The sequence below is a fragment of the Microtus oregoni genome, unplaced genomic scaffold (assembly GCF_018167655.1).
Source record: "Microtus oregoni isolate MIOR12 unplaced genomic scaffold, Mior012 000015F_ref0000493, whole genome shotgun sequence".
In the NCBI taxonomy this organism is placed as follows: domain Eukaryota; kingdom Metazoa; phylum Chordata; class Mammalia; order Rodentia; family Cricetidae; genus Microtus; species Microtus oregoni.
Genome location: NW_024543074.1, coordinates 19255255 through 19278126, shown reverse-complemented (window position 1 = coordinate 19278126; position 22872 = coordinate 19255255). Strand labels below are relative to the sequence as shown.

Sequence of the window (22872 nt, the reverse complement as noted above, 5' to 3'; positions counted from 1 at the left end):
AGATCTGGGATTATGTAAACAACCAGACCCTAAAAAAAAAAAAATCCTTACAAAAAAATTACATCTTGGAGCTGCAGAGATGACTATGTTGGTAGAATACTTCCCTTGAAAACTTAAGGACCTGAGTTAAATCCTCAAAACCAACATTTAAGAAAAAAAAAAAAACACTTGTGTTGGTACATGCTTGTAATCCTAGCACCCAGGAGATAGAGGCAAAACACCTGGGGCTAAGTAGCCAGCTAGTCTAGCCTCCTTGGTAATTTCCAGGACAGTGAGACTCTCTGTTTCACAGAAAGGTAGACTTGAGGAACAACACACACACAGAGGAAAAAGAAATCTTAAAACCCACCATTATAATCCTTCTGTAGTCACTCTTGGATTGATCAAATGGGGAAAGTGAACCGGTGAAATTTTATTTTTATTTATTTTTATTTTGAGACAGGGTCTCACTTTCTAATTCCAGCTGACCTAGAACTCTAGAGGTCCACGTGCTTTACTTTCCAGTGCCAGGACTGAAGATGAATGCACTCATGGATGATGAAATTTAGAAGTCAGTACACTGAGTAGCAATAGCTAAAAGCCCCTGAGGTACTGAAAGAAAACAGATGGCAGAAATGGCCCCTGCCCAGCTCCAAGCTCAGTTACTGTCTAAAGGAATGGCTTTATACAGCTCTGGTTGACCTAGAGTGCTTACTATAGAACATTAACTCTGTTGTGTGAGTTGTGAAGATAGTAACACTGAAAAGCTCATGCTTGGGTCGTGTGCTCTATTGAAAAGATTTTCATCTAAGTTTGTAAAAATGTTTAAAAAGGATTCATTACTTAAGTTACCTAAGTTTCATTATCTGAAAAGGCCGTGTGTGATGATCCCAGTCTATAGGGAAAGTCTTTGAAGTGGTGTGCATAGTCCGTGTCAGTGCTAGCTGTTAGTGCACGTTTTCCCTACACGAATCGGGATCTATAAATAGACTCTGTGAATAGTTGTCACAGTGTTACATGAACATTTCCATGACGTGGTAGTTTGAAGATGCTAAAGAAAAAAGCAAGGTAGAATACCCAACTTATATTATACACTATTTTGTAAAACAATTATATTCAATTCTTGTTTTGTTTTTCAAGACAGATTTTCTCTATTTAGCCCTGGCTTCCCTGAAACTCAACTCTCTAGACCAGGTTGGCCTCAGACTCACAGAACTCTTCCTGCCTCTGCCTCCCCAAATGCTGAGATTAAAATTGTGCGCCACCACCACCCAGCTATATTCAATTCTTAAACTTTCTTTCTGAATTATCAATCGGGTGATTGTTTTATCTCCCAGTAGTCTGCCCATTTTTTCCCCATATCACCAGTGTGTTTGCTGCATCTCTTGTTCTCTAGGGCAAGTGTGATCCTACACCAGCATCAGCATCATTTGAGATTAGGTGCTTGAGCTTCGCGTGCCTCCTATGTAAAATCCCAAGCATGAAGCCCAGTCAGCCTCATGATGAACATGGGTAATTCTTGTGCACACTGGGCTTTAAGAAGCTACCATAGTGGGCTGGAGAGGTGGCTCAGAGGTTAATAGCACTGGCTGCTCTTCCAGAGGTCCTGAGTTCAATTCCCAGCAACCACATGATGGCTCACAACTATCTTTAATGAGATCTGATGCCCTCTACTGGCCATATAGGATATATGTAGGCAGAATACTGTATACATAATAAATAAATCTTTAAAAAAAAAAAAGAAACTACCATAGTTTCTGTCTGTGCTCGTAATGTGTGACTTGTGTTGCAGCCCTCAGACTCCCTTGCTTTAGCCTAATGATGAGCAAAGAAGCTTGTATGAAAGTCATGTTGAATCTTTTTTCCAGGAGTGGGAGGAGGGAGGTTGAGCATGGGCTCACTCAGTATGTAACCCTGACTGTCCTGGAACTCACTTTGTAGACCAGGCTGGCTTCAGACTTAAAGAGTTACACCTGCCTCTGCCTTCTGAGTACTGGGATTAAAGATGTGTGCTTAGCTGTATGTTGAATCTTCATAACTATTTTATTCCAAGTCCTCTCCCTACATCCTCTTCAGATATCAGAGAATGAACATATTAGAAAGATCCAGAAAAAGGTTGGTAATGGAGCTCAGTGGTGTAAGGTCATAGGTTTAATCCTCACCATAAAAAGAAAGGTATGGCCGGGCGGTGGTGGCGCACGCCTTTAATCCCAGCACTCGGGAGGCAGAGGCAGGCGGATCTCTGTGAGTTCGAGACCAGCCTGGTCTACAAGAGCTAGTTCCAGGAGAGGCTCCAAAACCACAGAGAAACCCTGTCTCGAAAAACCAAAAAAAAAAAGAAAGAAAGGTATGGTGGCTCATATCTGGAATCCCAGGCAAGAGAACCACTTTTTTTTAATTCTTTTTTTAAATTGATATTTATTGAGCTCTACATATTTCTCTGCTTCCCTCCCTACCACCCCCCCACGCCTTTAATCCTCCCCCAAGGTCCCTATGCTCCCAGTTTACTCAGGAAGATCTTGTCTTTTTCTACTTTCTACTTCCCATGTAGATTAGATCTATGTAAGTTTCTCTTAGTGTCCGCATTGTTGTCTAAGTTCTCTGGGATTGTGATTTGTAGGCTGGTTTTCTTTGCTTTATGTTTAAAAACCACCTATGAGTGAGTATATGCAATAATTTTCTTTCTGTGTCTGGGTTACCTCACTCAAAATAATGTTTTCTAGCTCCATTCGTTTGCCTGCAAAATTCAAGCTGTTGTTATTCTTTTCTGCTGTGTAGTACTCCATTGTGTAAATGTAACACATTTTCCTTATCCATTCTTTGGTCTAGGGGCATTTAGGTTGTTTCCAGGTTCTGGCAATGACAAACAAAGCTGCTATGAACATAGTTGAGCACATGTCTGTAGAAGGAGCTGCGGGCTGCTTCCTCCGCCCAGCTCCCGGCCACTGGCTAGCTTTACCCAAAATAATTACACAGAAACTGTATTCATTTAAACACTGCCTGGCCCGTTAGTTCTAGCCTCGTATTGGCTAACTCTCACATCTTGATTAACCCATTTCTAATAATCTGTGTAGCATCACGAGGTGGTGGCTTACTGGGAAAGATTCAGCATGTCTGACCTGGCAGCTGGCTCCATGGCATCTGCATGACTCTGCTTTCTTTCTCCCAGCATTCTGTTCGGTCTACTCCACCTATCTAAATTCTGCCCTATCAAAAGGTCAAGGCAGGGGCTGGAGAGATGGCTCAGTGGTTAAGAGCATTGCCTGCTCTTCCAGAGGTCCTGAGTTCAATTCCCAGCAACCACATGGTGGCTCACAACCATCTGTAAAGAGGTCTGGCGCCAACTTCTGGCCTTCAGGCATACAGACAGAATATTGTATACATAATAAATAAATAAATATTTTAAAGAAAAGCAAAAAAAAAAAGGCCAAGGCAATTTCTTTATTAACCAGTAAAACAACAGATAGATAGAAGACCCTCCTACATCACATGTCCTTGTGGGACGATTGAGCATCCTTTGGGTATATACCCAAAAGTGGTATTACTGGGTCTTGAGGAAGGTTGTTTCCTAATTTTCTGAGAAATCACCACACTGACATCCAAAGGGGTTGTACCAGCTTGCATTCCCACGAGCAATTCAGGAGTGTTCCCTTTTCCCCACAACCTCTCCAGCATAAGTTGTTGTCAGTGTTTTTTATTTTGGCCATTCTTGCAGGTGTAAGATGGAATCTCAGAGTTGTTTTGATTTGCATTTCTCTGATGACTAAGGATGTTGAACATTTCCTTAAGTGTCTTCTAGCCATTTTAGATTCTTCTATTGAGAGTTCTCTGTTTAGGTCTGTACTCCATTTTCTTTTAATTGGATTATGTGATCTTTTGGTGTCCAATTTCTTGAGTTCTTTGTATATTTTAGAGATCAGACCTCTGTCTGATGTGGGGTTAGTGAAGATCTTTTCCCATTCTGTAGGCTGTCATTTTTTCTTGTTGACCATGTCCTTTGCTTTACAGAAGCTTTTCAGTTTCAGGAGGTCCCATTTATTAATTGTTTCTCTCAGTGTCTGTGCTGCTGGGATTCTATTTAGGAAGTGGTTCCCTGTGCCAATGCATTCAAGTGTACTTCCCAATTTCTCTTCTATAAAGTTCAGTGTGGCTGGCTTTATATTGAAGTCTTTGATCCATTTTGACTTGAGTTTTGTGCATGGTGATAGATATGAGTCTATTTTTATTCTTCTACATGTTGATATCCAGTTATGTCAGGACCACTTGTTAAATATGCTTTCTTTTTTCCAGTTGATATTTTTTGCTTCTTTATCAAAGATCAGGTGTTCAAAGATGTGTGGATTGATATCCGGGTCTTCTATTCGGTTCCATTGGTGGTCCTCCTGTCCGTTTTTATGCCAATACCAGGCTGTTTTCAGTACTATAGGTCTGTAGTAGAGTTTGAAGTCAGGGATTGTGATGCCTCCAGAAGTTCTTTTATTGTACAAGATTGTTTTGGCTATCCTGGGTATTTTGCTTTTCCATATGAAGTTGAGTATCATTCTTTTGAGGTCTTTGAAGAATTTTGCTGGGCATTGCATTGAATCTTGTTTTTGGTAAGATCACATTTTTACTATGTTAATTCTGCCTACCCAAGAGCATGGGAGATCTTTCCACTTTCTGGTGTCTTCTTCAATTTTTTTTTTCAAAGATTTAAAGTTCCTGTCATACAAGTCTTCCACTTGTTTGGTTAGAGTTACTCTGAGATATTTTATGCTATTTGTGGCTATTGTGAAGGTTGTTGATTCTCTGATTTCTTTCCCAGCCCTTTTACCTTCTGTGTACAGGAGGGCTACTGATTTTTTTTAGTTAATCTTGTATCCTGCTACATTACTGAAAGTGTTTATGAGTTGTAGAAGTTCCTTGGTAGAATTTTTGGGATCACTTATTTAAACTAACATCATCAGCAGTGAGAGTTTGACTTCATTTCCAATTTGTATCCCTTTGATCTCCCTTTGGTGTCTTATTGTTCTAGTTAGGACCTCAAGAACTATATTGAATAGATATGGAGAGAGTGGACAACCTTGTCTTGTTCCTAATTTCAGTGGAATCGCTGGGAGTTTCTCTCCATTTAGTTTGATGTATGCTGTTGGCTTGCTATATATTGCCTTAATTATGTTTAGGTATGTTCCTTGTATCCCTGCTCTCTCCAAGACCTTTATCATGAAGGGATGTTGTATTTTGTCAAAAGCTTTTTCGGCATCTAATGAGATGATCATGTGGGGTTTTTTGGGGTTTTTTTTTTTTTTGGTTTTTTGGGGGTTTTTTTTTGGTTTTTTTTGTTTTTGTTTTGTTTTGTTTTTGTTTTTGTTTTTTTTTTGGTTTTTCGAGACAGGGTTTCTCTGTGGCTTTGGAGCCTGTCCTGGAACTAGCTTTGTAGACCAGGCTGGTCTCGAACTCACAGAGATCCGCCTGCCTCTGCCTCCCAAGTGCTGGGATTAAAGGCATGCGCCACCATCGCCCGGCGATCATGTGGTTTTTATTTTTCAGCTTGTTTATATGGTGGATTTCGTTGACAGATTTTTGTATGTTGAACCATCCCTGCATCTGTGGGATGAAGCTGACTTGATCATGGTGGATGATGGTTCTGATGTGTTCTTGGATTCGATTTGCCAGTATTTCATTCAGTATTTTTGCATCAGTGTTCATGAGTGAGATTGGTCTGTAATTCTCTTTCTTAGTAATGTCTTTCTGTGGTTTGGGTATCAGGGTAATTGTAACCTCATAAAAAGAGTTTGGCAATGTTCCTTCTGTTTGTATTGTGTGGAACAATTTGAGGAGTATTGGTATTAGTTCTACTTTGAAAGTCTTGTAGAATTGTGAGCTGAAACCATCTGGTCCTGGGCTTGCTTTTTTTTTTTTTTTTTTTTTTTTTGTTGGGAGACTTTTGATGACTGTTTCTATTTCTTCAGCAGTTATAGGTCTGTTTAATTTGCTTATCTGGTCTTGATTTAATTTTGGTAAGTGATATTATCCAGAAAGTTGTCCCTTTCCTTAAAGTTTTCCAATTTTGGGGAGTACAGGTTTTCAAAATATGATCTGATGATCTTCTGTATTTCCTCCATGTCTGTTTTTATGTCCCCCTTTTCATTTCTTATTTTGTTAATTTGGATATTCTCTCTGTCTTTTGGTTAGTTGGGATAAACGATTGTCTATTTTGTTGATTTTTCTCGAAGAACCAACTCTTTGTCTCATTGACTCTTTGTATTGTTTTCTTTGTTTCTATTTTGTTGATTTCAGCTCTCAAATTGATTATTTTCTGCTGTCTAGTTCTCTTAGGTGAGTTCGCTTTTTTTCGTTCTAATGTTTTCAAATGTTCTGTTAATTCACTAGTGTAGGATTTTTCCAGCTTCTTTATGTAGGCGTTTAGTGCTATGAACTTGCCTCTTACCACTGCTTTCATTGTGTCCTATAAATTTGGGTATGTTGTGTGGTCATTTTCATTGAATTTTAGGAAGTCTTTCCTTTCCCCCTTTATTTCTTCCTTCACCCATTGATGGTTCAGGTGAGCATTGTTTAATTTCCATGTGTTTGGGGTTTTCTGGAATTAGTATTGCTGTTGAATTCTAGTTTTAAAGCATGGTGATCTGATAAGGTACATTGGGTTAGTCCAGTTTTTTTGTATTTGTTGAGGTTTGTTTTGTTACCGAGTATATGGTCGATTTTTGAGAAGGTTCCATGAGAAGAAGGTATTTTCTTTTCTGTTTGGGTGGAATATTCTATAGATGTCTGTTAAGTCCATTTGAGTCATAACATCTGTTAGTTCTCTTATTTCTCTGTTCATTTTTTGTCTGATTGACCTGTCCAGTGGTGAGGGGGGAGTATTGAAGTCTCCCACTCCCTTCTGACCAGTGTGTGGGGTTTAATATATGATTTAAACTTTAGAAATGTTTCTTTGACATATGAGGGTGCCCTTGTATTTGGGGCATAGATGTTCAGTATTGAAATTTCCTCTTGATGGATTTTTCCTGTGACTAATATGAAATGACCTTCTTTGTCTCTTTTGACTGATTTTAGTTTGAAGTCTATTTTGTTAGATATTAGGATAGCTACACCCACTTGTTTCTTAGGTCCATTTGATTGGTATATTCTTTTCCCAACCCTTTACTCTGAGACGATGTCTGTCTTTGAGTTTGAGATGCATTTCTTGTATGCAGAAGAAGGATGGATTCTGTTTTCTTATCCAATCTGTTAGCCTGTGCCTTTTTATAGGTGAGTTGAGTCCATTTACATTAAGGGATATTAATGACCAGTGGTTGCTGTCTCCTGTTAATTTAGTTTTCATCGTTGGTAATGTTAATTTGTGCATTTTTTTCTTCTTCGGGATTTGCTTTAAGAGATCATCAATTGTCTGTTTTTGTTGGTGTAGCCATCTTCCTTGGGTTAGAGTTTTCCTTTTAGTATTTTGTGTAGGACTGGGTTTGTGGCTAGGTATTGGTGAAATCTAGATTTGTCATGGAATATCTTGTTTTGTCCTTCTATGATGATTGACAGTTTTGCTGGGTATAGTAGTCTGGGCTGGCGTTTGTGGTCTCTTAATGTCTGCAAAAATGCTTGACCATGACCTTCTGGCTTTGATCGTCTCCCATGAGAAGTCAGGTGTAATTCTGATAGGTCTGCCTTTATATGTTACTTGACCTTTTTCCTTTGCAGCTCTTAATATTCTTTCTTTACGGGGCTGGAGAGATGACTCAGTGGTTAAGAACATGCCTGCAGAAAGAATATTGTATACATAATAAATAAATATTTTTTAAAAATTCTTTCTTTAGCCGGGTGATGGTGGCGCACGCCTTTAATCCCAGCACTAGGGAGGCAGAGGCAGGCGGATCTCTGTGAGTTCGAGACCAGCCTGGTCTACAAGAGCTAGTTCCAGGACAGGCTCCAAAGCCACAGAGAAACCCTGTCTCGATAAACCAAAAAAAAAAAAAAAATCTTTCTTTACTCTGTATTTTTAGTTTTGATTATTATGTGGCGAGAGGACTTTTTTTTGGATTCAGTCTATCTGGTGTTCTGTAAGCTTCTTGCATCTTCATAGTCATTTTTTTTTTTTTTTTTTTGGTTTTTCGAGACAGGGTTTCTCTGTGGTTTTGGAGCCTGTCCTGGAACTAGCTCTTGTAGACCAGGCTGGTCTCGAACTCACAGAGATTCTCCTGCCTCTGCCTCCCGAGTGCTGGGATTAAAGGCGTGCGCCACCACCGCCCGGCAGTCATATCTTTCTTTAGGTAGGGAAAGTTTTCTTCTATGATTTTGTTAAATACATTTTCTGTGCCTTTGAGTTGAACAACTTCTCCTACTTCTATACCTATTATTCTAAGATTTGGCCTTTTCATGGTGTCCCATATTTCATGGATATTTTGGGTTAAGCTTTAGTTAGATTTAATGTTTTCTTTAACTGATGAGTCTATTTCCTTGATTGTATCTTCAGCGCTTGAGATTTTCTCTTCTATTTCTTGTATTCTGCTCTTCATGCTTGCGTTTGTAGTTCCTGATCTTTTTCTCATGATTTCTGTTTCTGTAATTTCTTAGCTTGTGTTTTCTTTATTCTTTCTATTTTCAGTTTTTAAGTCCCGGATAGTTTCTTTTATATGTTTGATTTCTTTTTCTTGGTTTTCTTTAAGTGATTTGCTGATATCTTCCAGTTTTTTGTTTGTCTTTTCCTCAATTTCTTAAGGGAATTTCTCATTTCATCTTTAAGGATTTCAAACATTCTCTTGAAGTTAATTTTTAGGCCATTTTCTTCACTTCATCCATATTTGGTTGCTCAGGTCTTGCTGTTCCTAGAGATAGCTCAGTGCTCCTGTGCTTTGCTCTGCTCCCTTGGAGTTTGCTGTCTCGGGCCTTCTTTGGCCTAGGTTGCTGGCTTTGATCTGTTTTTGTAAATCCTGTCTGGATTCCCTCCTGCAGAAGGCCCTGGCTTGGAGTTGGACCTGTTCTGGTGGAGATCGCTGACTCTGGATCTGGTCACTGGCTCAGTTCTGATCGGCCAGGCCAGTGTTCTGGGACTGGATTTGGTCCTGGCTTCTGCTCCCAGTGGAGCTTGTTTCCTCACGCCCTCTCCTGTGAAATTTGTTGTCCAAGGTGGAGTTCCTTGCCTCAGGGCAACTTTGGCCTAGGTTACTGGCTTTGACCTGTATCTGTAAATCCTGGTCTGGATTCCCTCCTGCAGAAGTCCCTGGGTTGGAGTTGGACCTGGAAAGGTTTCTGGTTCCTCTCTACTGCCTAGGAGGTTCCAGGCTCGGGTGTGCCCAGACTGTAAAGGACCTGCTTACTTCCTCAGATGTCTTAGACTCACGCTTGGACCCTCAGGGGTTCCAGGTTCCTGCCTATTCCCTTTGATATCCCAGACCAATGCCCAAACCCACAGAGGTCCTGGCTCAGGCCTATTCTCTCTGAGATCCCAGACTTGCTCCTGGCCCCGCCCAGATCTCTGGTTCCTGCCTATTACCTTGGAGGACCCAGGTTCACTCATGCCCAGACTGGCAGAGGTCCTGGCTCTGGCCTAGTTCCTGGGAGGTCCTAGACTCTCGCCCAGACCCAACGGGGTGTTAGTTTAGGTCTACTTCCTTGAAGGTCTCAGATTCACATCCGGCCCCTCAGCAGTCTCTGGCTCTGGCTCACTTATTCAGCGGTTACTCCCCTGTACCTGTTCCAGTGGAGATTGTTGACTCTGGATCTGGTCGCTGGCGCAATCCTGTTCCGCTCGTGTCCCAGGTTTGTCCCTGGGTTTGCTCCTGGCTTCTGCTCCTGGTGGAGCTTGTTCTCTCTGTGTCCTAGGTAGCTGGTTCAGTCCCTCTCTGGTTCCAGTGGAGATTGCAGACTCTGAGTCATGTCGTTGGCTCAATCCGGGCCTGCCAGTAAGCACAATTTTGTTTTGTTTTGTTTTTTGAGACAGGGTTTCTCTGTAGCTTTGGAGCCTATCATGGAACTAGCTTCTGTAGACCAGGCTGGCCTCGAACTCGGAGAACCACTTTGAATTTGAGCCCAACATGGACTACAGAGTGAGACCCTATCTTTAAATTTAAAAACAAAGAAAGCTAAACAGAACTATATATACTTAATACTTCCTGAGTAGTTTACTATATCCATTTCCAAAGTATTAAAATCAGCTGTATTCTCTTATTATAGTATCTTCAATTTCTACATTATTTAGGAAGCATTTGAACACCCTTTCCCCTTGGCATCCTTTCTAGCTCTCTGGCTAGCCTTAAGCTCGTAGCAGTCCTCTTGCTTCAGCCTCTGAAGGTGTGTGCCACACAAAACTGTGAACACTTATTGTGTAAGTATGGATTGCACATGCTCACACATTTAAAGTCTTCCTTTACAAGTTTTTAAAATGTATATGAATATTGTGTGTGTATGTATTTCTAAGTATATACTTGGAATAGCTCCATGACTATAGCTTATGTAACTATCATACTTAGCTTTTCTTTAGGTGTTTTGTGTTTCCTTTCGTTAGCTTTAGTCATCTTACAAATCGCAGTGTTAGATTTGAGTCCTGTACATGTCTCCTAAAACTTCATTTGCTAGCTACTTAATCTCTTTCATTCCAGGTATCAAAAACACTTAATTTATTTTTAAAAAAGTAATTATTTTATCTGTGCATTTCAGAAATATCCTTCACATAGATTGCTACCCAGCTTTTCTCACAGCCCTGTAAAATAGACAATGTGTTGCACTTAACCCTCAGAATGAAAGCAGAAGCCAAGGGGATGGCAGGTAGCTTAGAATCTAGTACAAGCAGCTTCTTTTGGTTCTATTTTCAGCACCCAAAAAGTTCATCTGAATAATTAATCCTTACTCTGGAGGCAGCAAGAGTTCTGCTCCAGTTAAGACTGGGGCTTTAGGGCTGAGACCGTAGCCTGGTGGTGGAGCACTGTGTAGCATACAGAAGGCCCTCAGCTCACTCTTGGCACCACATAGAAGACGTCAGCTTTGTCCTTCAGCATGGTTGCCCACTCGTGGAGAAAATAGTTTTCTGACAGGTTTGCCCTGTTGTATGTAGGGAACTGATGGAGGCAGGTAGGAACCCAGAGTCAGATACCAGGGTAAAATGCTGAAAGATCAGAGAGACAAAAGAAGCAAGCCACAGCCACCTCGCCAACTTCCCAGCCAAAAAGGGGCCAAGCTCCTGTCTCTGTCCTGCTTTATCACTTCCTCTCTCCGCTCAGCCATACCATTTCCTATTTCCTCCTTCCATTGTTGGGTTTAAAGGTGTGTGCCACCACTGCCTGGCCTCTGTGGTTAACTGGTGGCTAGCTCCACCCTCTGATCATCAGGCAGACTTCCTTTGTCAGAGCACAAACAAGATATCAGCACACCCCAGTGAGCTGCTGCACAAGTGCTGGAGTTGGGATTGTCACTCGTCTCACCTTTAGCACACCTTTGGGCAGATGACTCAGTATATTTCCTTGAAGTGTTTTAGTATTTATTTGTTATTTGCCACAGCAGTAGCTTTAAGTCAGTAGTGTCAAAATAGAGAAGTTCTGATACCTGCCTTCAAGGAACTCAGGCTCTAGTAGGGAGGCAGGCAAGCATCTAGAGTATAATTGGGCAGATCTTATCCCAGCTCATTCAGTACAGTGTTGACCCAAATGCCTGTTAGTGTCTTTCTTCATCTGGAGCCAGCTCAGCACAGTGCTGTTAATGCTAGGCCACAGTGTCCGTCTTCTACCCTGCGTCCTTGTAACTGGCTGCCTGCTGAGTATAGCCTGCTGCTGGGAGTTGAGATAGTCAGCTCCCGACACAGAAGCTTAAGCTTTGTTTCCTTTGTGTAGTGACTCAGAGTTTTGCTTTTGTACCCATGAAGGGAAGAGGAATTACTGCCTTAGGGATAGGAGAGTGCAGATGTAGAGCTTCCGAGAGGCCAGTCTGAAGTAAGACCTGTGCCAGCACGTAGATTCTGTCTATGTGAGCAATCTGCTGTCCTCCAGCAGCATATGGAGGTGTTCCTAAACTCCATCTTAGAGGTAGAAAAGAATACTGCCAAAAGTTCAGAAGAAAATTAATATGAGCACTAGGTTCATTCTGTTACCCTAGCTCTGCTTTCCCAGTACTTTGTATGTTGGTATAAATATAATTCATTTTTCTGCTTTTTAAAAAATAACTCTCCCCAAACTTGTTTTAAATATCTCCCTTTTATTTATTCTTTGACAATTTTATACACATATGCAGTGTTCTCTAAAATGTTTATGCAGCCTCCTCCTGGGTCTTTCACAGTAAGATCTTCACAGTTAGACTTAGGAAGCCTGGCATACTGTTTTGTCTTCCCACTTCCTCATTAGGAAATAAGATGTAACAGCTTCCTATTAAGGAAGTAACCTTCATTGAAGAAGTGCTGGACTTGAACATACAGCTCACTTGCAGATATCAGGGAATGGATGGGTACACTAATGTCAGGCACACTGACAGCCTGTCGTCATTTCACAGGGAAGAAGCTAGCTGAGAAACATTTCTCTTTCTAATAAGGCATGTGGTGTCATCCCGCCTTGCCAAGTAAGGACTGCATGCTTCGGGGTTGTGCACTAGCTATCGCATTTTGAACTGGAAGGAAACATTTAGCCGACAGTTATTGCAAGTGATTAGCAGATTTTATAAGAAAACAAAAATGGATGGTGACCAGTCCCTTTTTGGGTGTTTTCACTCCAGCCGAAGAGATAAGATGCTTGCTTATATACGTGTGGTTGTGGGCAAGAGCTAGCACCCATATAGGAGACAGAGATTGGCTCTGGTGGGATCGAAGGAAACAGGAGAGACGACAGAATATGGGAGCGGAACTGTATTGGAATTGGAGGGTCGACTTCGAATGCAATATGTGGCTTCTGGAGAACAGTAATCCCAGCCTCAGTTCTCTTGATGAGCCCACAGACTGCCGCATGGACCTATTCTATTTCCTCTAACATAATAAACACCTCTTGTCTTGAAATAATACTTTCTTGCCCCCAAATAAAAATGTTTCTATTCCCAAATGTAATGATTCTTTTAAAATTCAAGCAGTCCACACAAAAAGAAAGTTAAAGCTACCCCTGGAACAAGTGCGCTGTCAGAGTGTACCATGTGGACAGGTGCTTCCCTGTCCTTCCTTTCTGTACTTGGATCGCCTCTCCTCTTGCGTCTTCCTTCTGTGGCTGAACATTTGTACCCCCCGCTGGAATGTTTCCCATCAGTAGTTGTGCTAGAAGTGAGTCTGATGTCTGTTTGGGAAGCAAATTTTATTGAAGGGTAATGGGCAGAAAAGTACACAGATCCTAAGTTTACAGTGTAATAAACTTTTTAGAAGAAAATCCATTCAAAATCAAGATCCAGGGCCAGGCATAGTAGTGCACTCCTTTAAGTCCAGTACTCTGAAGGCAGAGGCAGGCAGACCCCTATGAGTTCCAGGACAGCCTAGTCTACATACCAAGGTCCAGGACAGCCAGGTCTACACAGAGAGGCCCTGCTCAATCGGCCAATAAGTGGTCAATAAATCAGTCAATAAATGATCAAGATCCATATGAAGGATCATGCTAACTACTACCCACACCTCCTCAGGCACTGCTTTCCTATAAGCTTTACCAATATGATGAAATCTTTTTGTTTTGTTTTGTTTTATTTTTCGAGACAAGAATTTCTCTGTAACTTTGGAGACTGTCATGGAACTTTGTCTGTAGACCAGGCTGGCCTCGCACTCACAGAGATCCACCTGCCTCTGCCTCCCAAGTACTGGGATTAAAGGCGTGCACCACCACTGCCTGGCTGAGATCTTTTTTTTAATCTCCCGTTTTGTTCTAATTACCTTTCTGAAAATATCACTTACATTATTTATAAATTCATTATAGGACCCTGAGAGAGAAATGTTACCTGCTTGGTTAAGGTTAAGAATTGTGTGGTGGCTTGTCATGGTTGAAAAGGAGCAAAGGTCCCAGAGCATAGCCCTGTGGTAGAGGACCTTTCCAGAAAATGCTTTCATTCCTCCAGCACAGGCACTGAGGGCAATAACGTGAAAAGCACCCAGGGCAATAACGTGAAAAGCACCCACCTTTTTCTGAAATGGCTGATAAACAGAAAGATGGAGGCTGTTTGTGACTTTTACAGATGTGTGGCTGGAAGCTGCCCTCTGCTGGACACTTCTGGTATGGCTGGAAGAGTGCTCTCCAGGTGGCCTCCATTCAGCTGTTCTTGCAACTTCTTTTTTCTCTTATGCTATTTTACTGCAGTGATAACAAATTCAGCTTAGCACAGTGTGAGGTCCTATTCATGACGAGGCCTTTATAAACATTCTAGCAGTTTACTATAAGATGGAGTGTTCTGGAACCATTCACCAGGTTATATCGCACACACAAGTAATAAGAGGAGTAACCAGCTGCTCTTTCTCTCCAGGAATCGACAAGGAGAACGTTGAACTCTCCCCCACCACTGGCCACTGTAACAGTGGACGAACTCGCCATGGATCCGCAAGCCAAGTGCAGAAGCAGAGAAGCGCTGGCAGTTTCAAACGTAATAGCATTAAGAAGATCGTGTGAAGCTTTCTTTCTTTCACTTTTTAAACCAACCTAATATGGGCTTCTCACTAGTGACCCTTCCCTAACCTGGTCCTGTCCCACACTGCACTGCTGCACTTCGTGTCTTATGAACCCATCCAGTCTGCCACGTTGCCAGACGATCAACTCTTGGAAGCATTGCCTAAATTTAATGCTGCTTTTCTTAAATGTTTTTCCTTCTACTTTGGCATGTGTCTGGTGTGAGCACCTGTTCGGACAACTGCAAAGAAAGCAGGAGGTCAGTAACCCTGAACTGAGAGCATGGATTGTGGGAGCGGATGAGCCGTCCGGTGCTGCTGCCGCCGGCTGCAGGCCGTGCATGGAGGCTGGCCTTCTTTGTTCCCTTGTCTTACAGAGGGAAGTGCTTGTCTTAGTTACACACTTTCCAAGTTCGGGGGAGAGAGAATATTTTAACCCCAGTGTATTTAATCTTCTAGCTGTGGACTTTTTTTTACCTTATGAAGTTGAAGGAACCATAGAGGTCAAGCCTCAATGAATTTACACCATAAAGCCACAAGCCAGGTACTTGGGGGAGGGGGATAAACTAGTATTTTGTAATGGGTTCTTAAGAAATACTAACATTTGAGTATTAGCAATAATTACAGGAAAATAAGCATGACCACATACATCTTAACATTGCTGAATTAAAGCTATCGGTTCTGAGGCCTTATTCATACTTGGTCATCCAAACTAGGTAATCTTTTTTCCTGTTGATTATCTTTTAATCTTTACATATGAAGGCATTCTGTTCTTTTTTGTAAGCGAAGACTATACTAAGTATAGTAACTACACTTGTTTTTGCACTTGCTTTCTCCTCCTCTTTCCTAAGTGATTCTGAGCAGGGTAATTAGCAGACAGAGTGTGGAAACTTGTTTCCAGAAGCTAATTTTCATAGCTGTTTCCATTGGCTCCAAAGCAAAATGGAATGGTACGTGACTTAGGGTAGCTGATATTTTTATTTTGTTAAATAATTTTCCAAGAAACAGAATATGCTGTATATTATCATAAATTTCTTTGCTAAGATGTATTTTTTAAATCTTTTCATCTTCCTCCTCTCCTCCAAATAAAATCAGGAATCTCTAGCAGAACATTTGGATTCTATCTGATAGGGTTACATTTAATCACTGTGAAGTCTGGTCAGCTGCGTGGTGTGCCAGTAAGGGGCCTCTAGCGTTGCTGCTGTGCAGAGGGGCATGGATGAGCGTGCCACAGGCCCTCCCAGGAGATGCGCATCCAGCTGCTTCATGGTACCTGCAGTATGCAAAACAGTTGACTTGAGTGAGCACAGTAGTATGTGGATGCTCTCATTTAAGATTGACTATATTTATTTTTAAAAGGTATTATCCCTCTACTCCCAGGTTCCCTTCATATATTAAGATATGGCTTTGGGAGGAACAAAAAGAAACCCGGGGGGGAGGGGGCTGTAGTGCTAGCTCACTAGTGGATTTCAGTAAATTAAACTCCACAGCTAAGTCAGTAAATAATGGTACATTTAAGTGTTCTGACTTTAATAATATAACACATTTCACATTTATCCATACAGTAACATTGTAATATGTTAATGTAAATAAAATTGCTTTTGATATTCAGAAATAACAAGAATTTAATTTTTTTAATTTGTTTACAGTCCTGGGAAAAGTAAGAACCATTTGCCAAAATAAAAGGAAAAACCCTTAGTATTAATAGTGATTTTAACACAGACTCATTGGAAAATTACTGAAAACAGAGGCAGAGAAGTAAGCTTTTGTTTCCAGCTGTTGTGAAGAGTCCATCAGAATAGCATGTCAGAGACAGCAAGGCTGTAATGGCTGAGAGTCTAGGCTGCTGGGGCACACCACAACAGCTCTGGTTCCTGCAAGCAGCCGTGGGCAGGGTGAGGGTTTTCCGTAACCTTGGTTGCTCATTTTTCCTCTTAGGAGACTGGTGCATCTGATGGTGGCTATTACCACTCCTTCGCCTCTCCCATCAAAACAGGGAAACTTGTAAATGTAGCGTGTTTTCTGTAAGGGGTTCCCCACGGTACTACAGTTCTTAAACATCCCCCATTTGAGCATTTGAGCTCCCCTTGGAAAGACCAAATGGAGCCACCTCCAAATTCGAAAATACGTCTGGCCAACACATTCAAGCAACTCCTGAAGAGTTCAGTTGTAACTAGTGTACAGAACTTCCAGCTTTTTTTTTTCTATGTGTGTATTTTCGAGACAGGGTTTCTCTGTGTAGCCCTGGCTGTCCCAGAACACTGTAAACCAGGCTGGCCTTGAACTCACAGAGATCCGCCTGCCTCTGCCTGGGATCAAAGGTTGCGCCACCATCGCCTGGCAGAACTTGCACCTTTTAAGGAAAGTAACTTTCTAAGCAGCTGAAGCTAAGGAGCCTAAGCTGCCCACTTAGGCTTGTCACCAGCTGCCCACTCCCCCAGAAGGAGGCTCCTGTCAGTCCCACTTCTCCCAATCCCAAGAGCACCCGGAGTTCTGAGTGATGCCCATTTTACATCATTCAGCGGGAGTTCTGCAATTTGTTCTCAATTTGTGTTTCCCTGACTTAAAAGAACAGGAACTGCCATGTTTGTGTTGTGATGACCCATCTGTTGGCCAGTGCTCCTGTCCCAGGCTTCCCTGCCCTCCACTGTGGGAACGTAGCACTCTGCTGACTAGTTAGTTACTCTTGCCTATGCATTGCTGAGCTGGGGAGCAAGGACACCACAGTACAGTCGGTGCCCCCACCTCTGGGATGAATGAACTAGTCGGGGACGGGAGCCAACAGCCCTTTCCTCCAGTGTTAGGGTTGCAAGTTCCTGTGGGAGTTTTGTCTGGGGGGTTTGGGTTTTGTTTTTGTTTTTTTTTTTTCCTACATTTACCCCCAAGCATATTGAAGCATGTCTTACTCAATATTATGCAATGGACTTATACAAAAATCCACTTAGTGTCAGCCACACAATTTTTTTAATGCAGTATATTCACCTGTAAATAGTTTGTGTAAAATTTGACAGAAAAGTCTATTTACTACATTGTAAATACATGTGATGATATATTGTATTATTTTGCTTTTTTGTAAAGCAGTTAGTTGCTGTACATGGATAACAAACAAAAATTTGGTTATTCTGGTGTTCCTATTGCTAACTTCTTCCTGCGACTGCGTTACATCATTTAAAGAAAATGCTGTGTGTTGTAAACTGACCTTGTATATGATAACTTTCCTTCCCATTGGGCAGTTCCCTGCCTCCAGCCTTGTTGATATTGTAACCAGCAGGAGAAATTCTGCCCGGACACACAGACTCTGTCACTCTGGGGAAATCCATAGAAATCTGTTTCAGATCATTGTCCCCACCTCCTCCCCTCCTATGTATGTCCTCCCACCCCCCTTTTTTAAGTAAAATGTAAATTCAATCTGCTTTAAACTGTGAGGCGTTTTTACTATCTCCATATGCATCAGACTGTTTTTTTACTTCCTCCGGGTCTTTTAAAACTTTGGGCCATTTAAACCCTTTCAGGTGTATTGTGGATTACCTCACCCTAAGGGAAAGAAAGATCTTTCTCTGGAAGTAAAATCACTTGGGTGGAATAAATGCGGCCCTGTCAAACACAGAGGTGGCTGTCACTCTGGGATAGGTAGGCTTACTTTCCGAAGAGTAGCCAGTCGTCAGCGCCAGGGCTCCCTGATGTCAGTTTATTCTGCACCACCACCACCCCCTTCACCACCATCACCATCATCACCACCATCACCACCACCACCACCATCACCCCCTTCACCACCATCACCATCATTACCACCACCACCATCACCACCACCACCACCACCACCACCCCCTTCACCACCATCACCATCATCACCACCACCACCACCACCCCCTTCACCATCACCACCACCACCCCCTTCACCACCATCACCATCATCACCACCACCACCACCACCCCCTTCACCACCATCACCATCATCACCACCACCACCACCACCCCCTTCACCACCATCACCATCATCACCACCACCACCACCACCCCCTTCACCACCATCACCACCACCACCACCCCCTTCACCACCATCACCATCATCACCACCACCACCACCACCCCCTTCACCACCATCACCATCATCACCACCACCACCACCACCCCCTTCACCACCATCACCATCATCACCACCACCACCACCACCACCACCCCCTTCACCACCATCACCATCATCACCACCACCACCACCACCACCACCCCCTTCACCACCACCACCACCCCCACCCCCTTCACCACCATCACCATCATCACCACCACCACCACCACCACCACCCCCTTCACCATCACCACCACCACCCCCTTCACCATCACCACCACCACCACCACCCCCACCCCCTTCACCACCACCACCACCCCCTTCACCACCACCACCACCATCACCACCACCACCACCACCACCACTACCACCAGCAGCACCACCGGAGGGCCAGTTCCTCCAGTTACGATAGGAAGGTCACACTGGAGTCTTAACCTAGGTCCTTTCTGCTCACAAGTCAGAGTGTAGCTAAGCATAAATCCTCTACTGCCTGGATTCCTCTGTTCAAAGACACACCTTCAATAATTGAGCATAACCCTGAACCAGGCATTGAAAGAAATGTGGCCTCACCCACTAGGGACTTGCGATTCCGTGGGGAAAACAGCCACATAACTGATGGGCCTGTGTCTTAAGATATGGATGGGGGTTGAGAGGTGCAGTGGCAAACAGTAACTGAGAATTTGGGGCTTGGAGATAATCAGGAAGTGTTGTGTGTGCAGGGACTAATGATGAGAAAGGTTCCACTGTCTCTAGTGCCTGGGGGGAACCTATCTAGGCAGTAAAGGAACTGGTCCCAGCAGGAAGCAGCCACAGGCCTGGCTTCCTGGGTTCCCACCATTCTCCAGAATCTCATTTAAGGACAGAGCTCAACCTCACTTCCCACAAGAAAGATACTTAAAGATACACTTTAGCCCAAGGTCACAGATACAGGCCTCTTTCCAGATCCTTGATTCTAGACGCTTCAGTCTGGCTCAGAGTTGAGATAGAATTAGCCTTACTGGCTTGTTCGTCTGGGGAACAAAGGCAGAAGGGAGTGTAGGGGGATCTCAGCCTCCACCCAAACTCCAGCACCACCACCCATACACACGGGTTCTGCAGGAGACAAGAATCATAGCTAAAAGAGCTGGAGAGAGAGCTCAGTGGTTAAGAACACGGGCTGCTTTTGTAAAAGGCTCAGATTTGATTCCTGGCACCCACAGGGTGGTTCACAGCCGGCTGTAACTCCAGTTCCGGGGATCTGATGCCCTCTCCTGACCTTCCTGGGTACTGCATGTATATGGTGCCCTTATGCAGGCAAAACATCCATGTACATAAAAATAAGTCTTTTTTTTTTAATTGTCACCGAAACATGACCTTTGAGTTTGTAGTAATCAGTCATTTGGTGACTCCTATGCTCCTGGTTTTCCAAGATACACTGGAGCCTCAGTATCTTGTGGAAGTGTTCTGACTCCTGCCAGCCATGGTGAAACCATGTCTGCCCGATCCTCCTAGCTCCCTGGTTAGACTGCGGGCTCAGACAAGGAAAGGCCTTGCTCAGAAAAGCTCAGTAACACTTATGAAATAACATTTAAAGTTCTGTGTTACAGGGGAACAACACAGAAAATCAGCAAAGAAGCCCTCATTCACAACAGGATCTCCAGTGCAAAATCCCAGACAAAATAGAGGTGACCTGTGTAAAAGACCTATGGGAAACCTCTGAGCCTAGGGCCGGGGTGTAGCGCCATGGGAGACTGCCTAGAGATGGGGCTGGGGGAGAAGTGAAAAACCAAAGCCCAACTCCAGAGCTCACCGAAGTTTCACTAACAGTGGTTTCCAGACTACTCCAGCAACTTTCACAAACAACCACACACATGCAAAAAGAAATAGGTCATTTCACCCACAAAAAGCCAAAAAGGAAGACATAGCGGGACAGCCTTTATGCTTTAAGAAAGGCACAGTTTGCCTTGTTTGTTACCCTATTGCTCCTGCCCAGTATGTGCGTGCCCAGCCATTGGGAGTGTGCCACCCAGAGGGAAAGGGACTGAGCAAACACTGATCGCTGAGCTGGGTGGCACACACTGTTAATCCCCAACACTCAGGAGGCCAAGGCAGGAGGACTACGGTGGCCTGCAGGGTCAGACTCGCTCTCAAGAAAAATGAAAAGATCCCTCAAGAGAATGGCTCCTTCCTGTCCTCCATCATGTCTCATATTACAAACAGAGCCTGGCTCCCCACCTCTAAAATATCCCTTAGCCCCAGACCCCAAAAACCTTAGGAATAAGCAAGAAAGCACAGCTGAGGGAAAGACACTACAAGAATATTTCCAAGGAAACTCTAGAAATAAGACAGCTTTGAGAACATCCAGAACTGGTAGAATAGGAGCAAGACCGGAAATGGTGATGCTCGGTAGATGTGGTTGGGATGCACGGTACACTTGGACGAAATTGTACACTGAGGGGTACTTTGAAAACCGATAGTAGTTGGTAAGTCCTCGGCGGCAGGCAGAGCACTCGGCAGACGTGTGCAAAATCCTGCGGTCAAACCCTAGCACTGGAAAGAGTCAAAACTTACTGTTGTGATTGAATTGGAACAGGTCCACTTTATACTATGCTTCGTATGTGATTGCACACACACACAATTTTATCCACTTCAAATCTCATTTTCTACCTTGCTGTTTATCTGTCACCAGCCAGCAGGGGGCTCTGCTCAGCCACTTTTGTTGAGGCCCTTGTGCAAAGGCTGGGACCGCACTGCCCCATCCACCCCGCAGAAAGGGGATTGCACGACACGCGCGCTGGGCAATACAGTGTCCGCTAGCCACAAGCAGCTGCTGAACATGTAAGGGGTGATTATGAGGATTAGAAGCTCGTCTTAAAAACAAACAGCAACAACAACAAAATAATGCTATCTATCTCTGTGTCCCCCTGACTGACTGGAACTCACCGTGGAGACCAGGCTGGCCTCAAACTCACAGAGATCCACCTCCTTCTGCTGTCTGGGATTAAAGGCGTGCACCGCCACATCCAGCTCGATGAGTGCAGTTTTTGATCCCGGGAGATGGCAGTGGGTCAGAGTGCTTCTCTTCAAGTGTGAGGACCTGAGTTTGAATCCTCAGTCCCCACATAAAAAGCTGAATGTGGCTGCACACGCCTGTGATCCCAGCACGAGGAACGGATGGATCTCCCAATCCTTGCTGGCCAGCCAGCCTAGCAGGAGCCACAAAAATTCCAGGGCAGCGAGATGAAGAGGACACCTGAAGCCCTCCTGTGGCTGTCCTCCTCCTGGCCTCAGCATGCACACGCATGTATGCAGGCACTTCCACACCTAAGCTCACATACTGCAAAGGAAGGAGGGAAACAGGGGAGGTGCATTTTCCACTTGGATGGCATGTGAATGGTAAGGTGCGGTTCACAGCCGCGAGGCTGCACAGACCACACACCTGCTCACAGTTCCCTGCCCTTCCACATGCTTTCCCCAAGTCATGCGGGTCACAAGGAACTGTCCTCTGACGAATAATGAGGTGTGCTGGAGACGCTGGCACAGAAAGCAACAGTCGCCCCAATAGAGGACCTTGTGTCTTCTCAGCGGAAGACATCCTCTCGTGCCTGCTTGGATGGCCTCACAGGTTCCGTGGTCTCAGGCCCAGAAAACAAAACCCCATGCCAAATTAAAAGGCTCTTTCTTAGCCTCAATAAATAACTAATAAAAAATTAATTTTAAGAAAAGACAAAGCTAGGGAAAAAATGGTCAAGGAATATGAATGAGTAAGCCATAAGTGCCACACATTCTGAGGACTGTATGAAGAAATCCACACGCCTGTTAGTAAACAGGAAGCGCAGACTGGCTAGTTTTATGTCTACTTGACACAGCTAGGATTAACTGAAAGGAGGGAATGGCTGTGGAGGCATCGCCTCCTTTAGATCCTGCTGGGGGGCATTTTCTTAATTAGTGATTGACAGGAAAGGGCCCAGCCCATTGTGGGTGGGGCCACCCCTGGGCTAGTGTTCCTGGGTCCTGTAAGAAAGCAGGCTGATCTCTGAGTTCCAGGCCAGCCTGGTCTACAGATCGAGTTCCAGGACAGCCTGGTCTACAGAGGGAGTTCCAGGACAGCCAGGGCTACAAAGAGAAACCCTGTTTCCAAAAACCAAAAGGGGAAAAGAAAAGAAAGAAAGAAAGAAAGAAAGAAAGAAAGAATTAAAGAAAGCAGGCTGAGCAAGGCGCTATGTGGCACCCTCCAGGGCCTCTACATTCGCTCCTGCCTCCAGGTTCCTGCCCTGCTTGAGTTCCGTCCCTGACTTCCTTCAGTGATGTACTA

General features: G+C 43.7%; 1 protein-coding gene across 5 annotated transcripts in view; it reads left to right on the top strand.

Annotated features, from left to right (window-relative positions):
• Nf1 (neurofibromin 1) overlaps nucleotides 1-17638 on the top strand; it is a 268446-nt gene extending 250808 nt beyond the window's left edge. For all 5 annotated transcript variants that reach the window (XM_041664518.1, XM_041664517.1, XM_041664515.1 and 2 more), the window contains one exon: nucleotides 14374-17638. In XM_041664518.1, coding sequence (XP_041520452.1) covers nucleotides 14374-14550 — 177 coding nt within the window. In that variant the 3' untranslated portion in view covers nucleotides 14551-17638. The remainder of the gene's footprint in view (nucleotides 1-14373) is intronic.
• Nucleotides 17639-22872: the final 5234 nt, after the last annotated feature.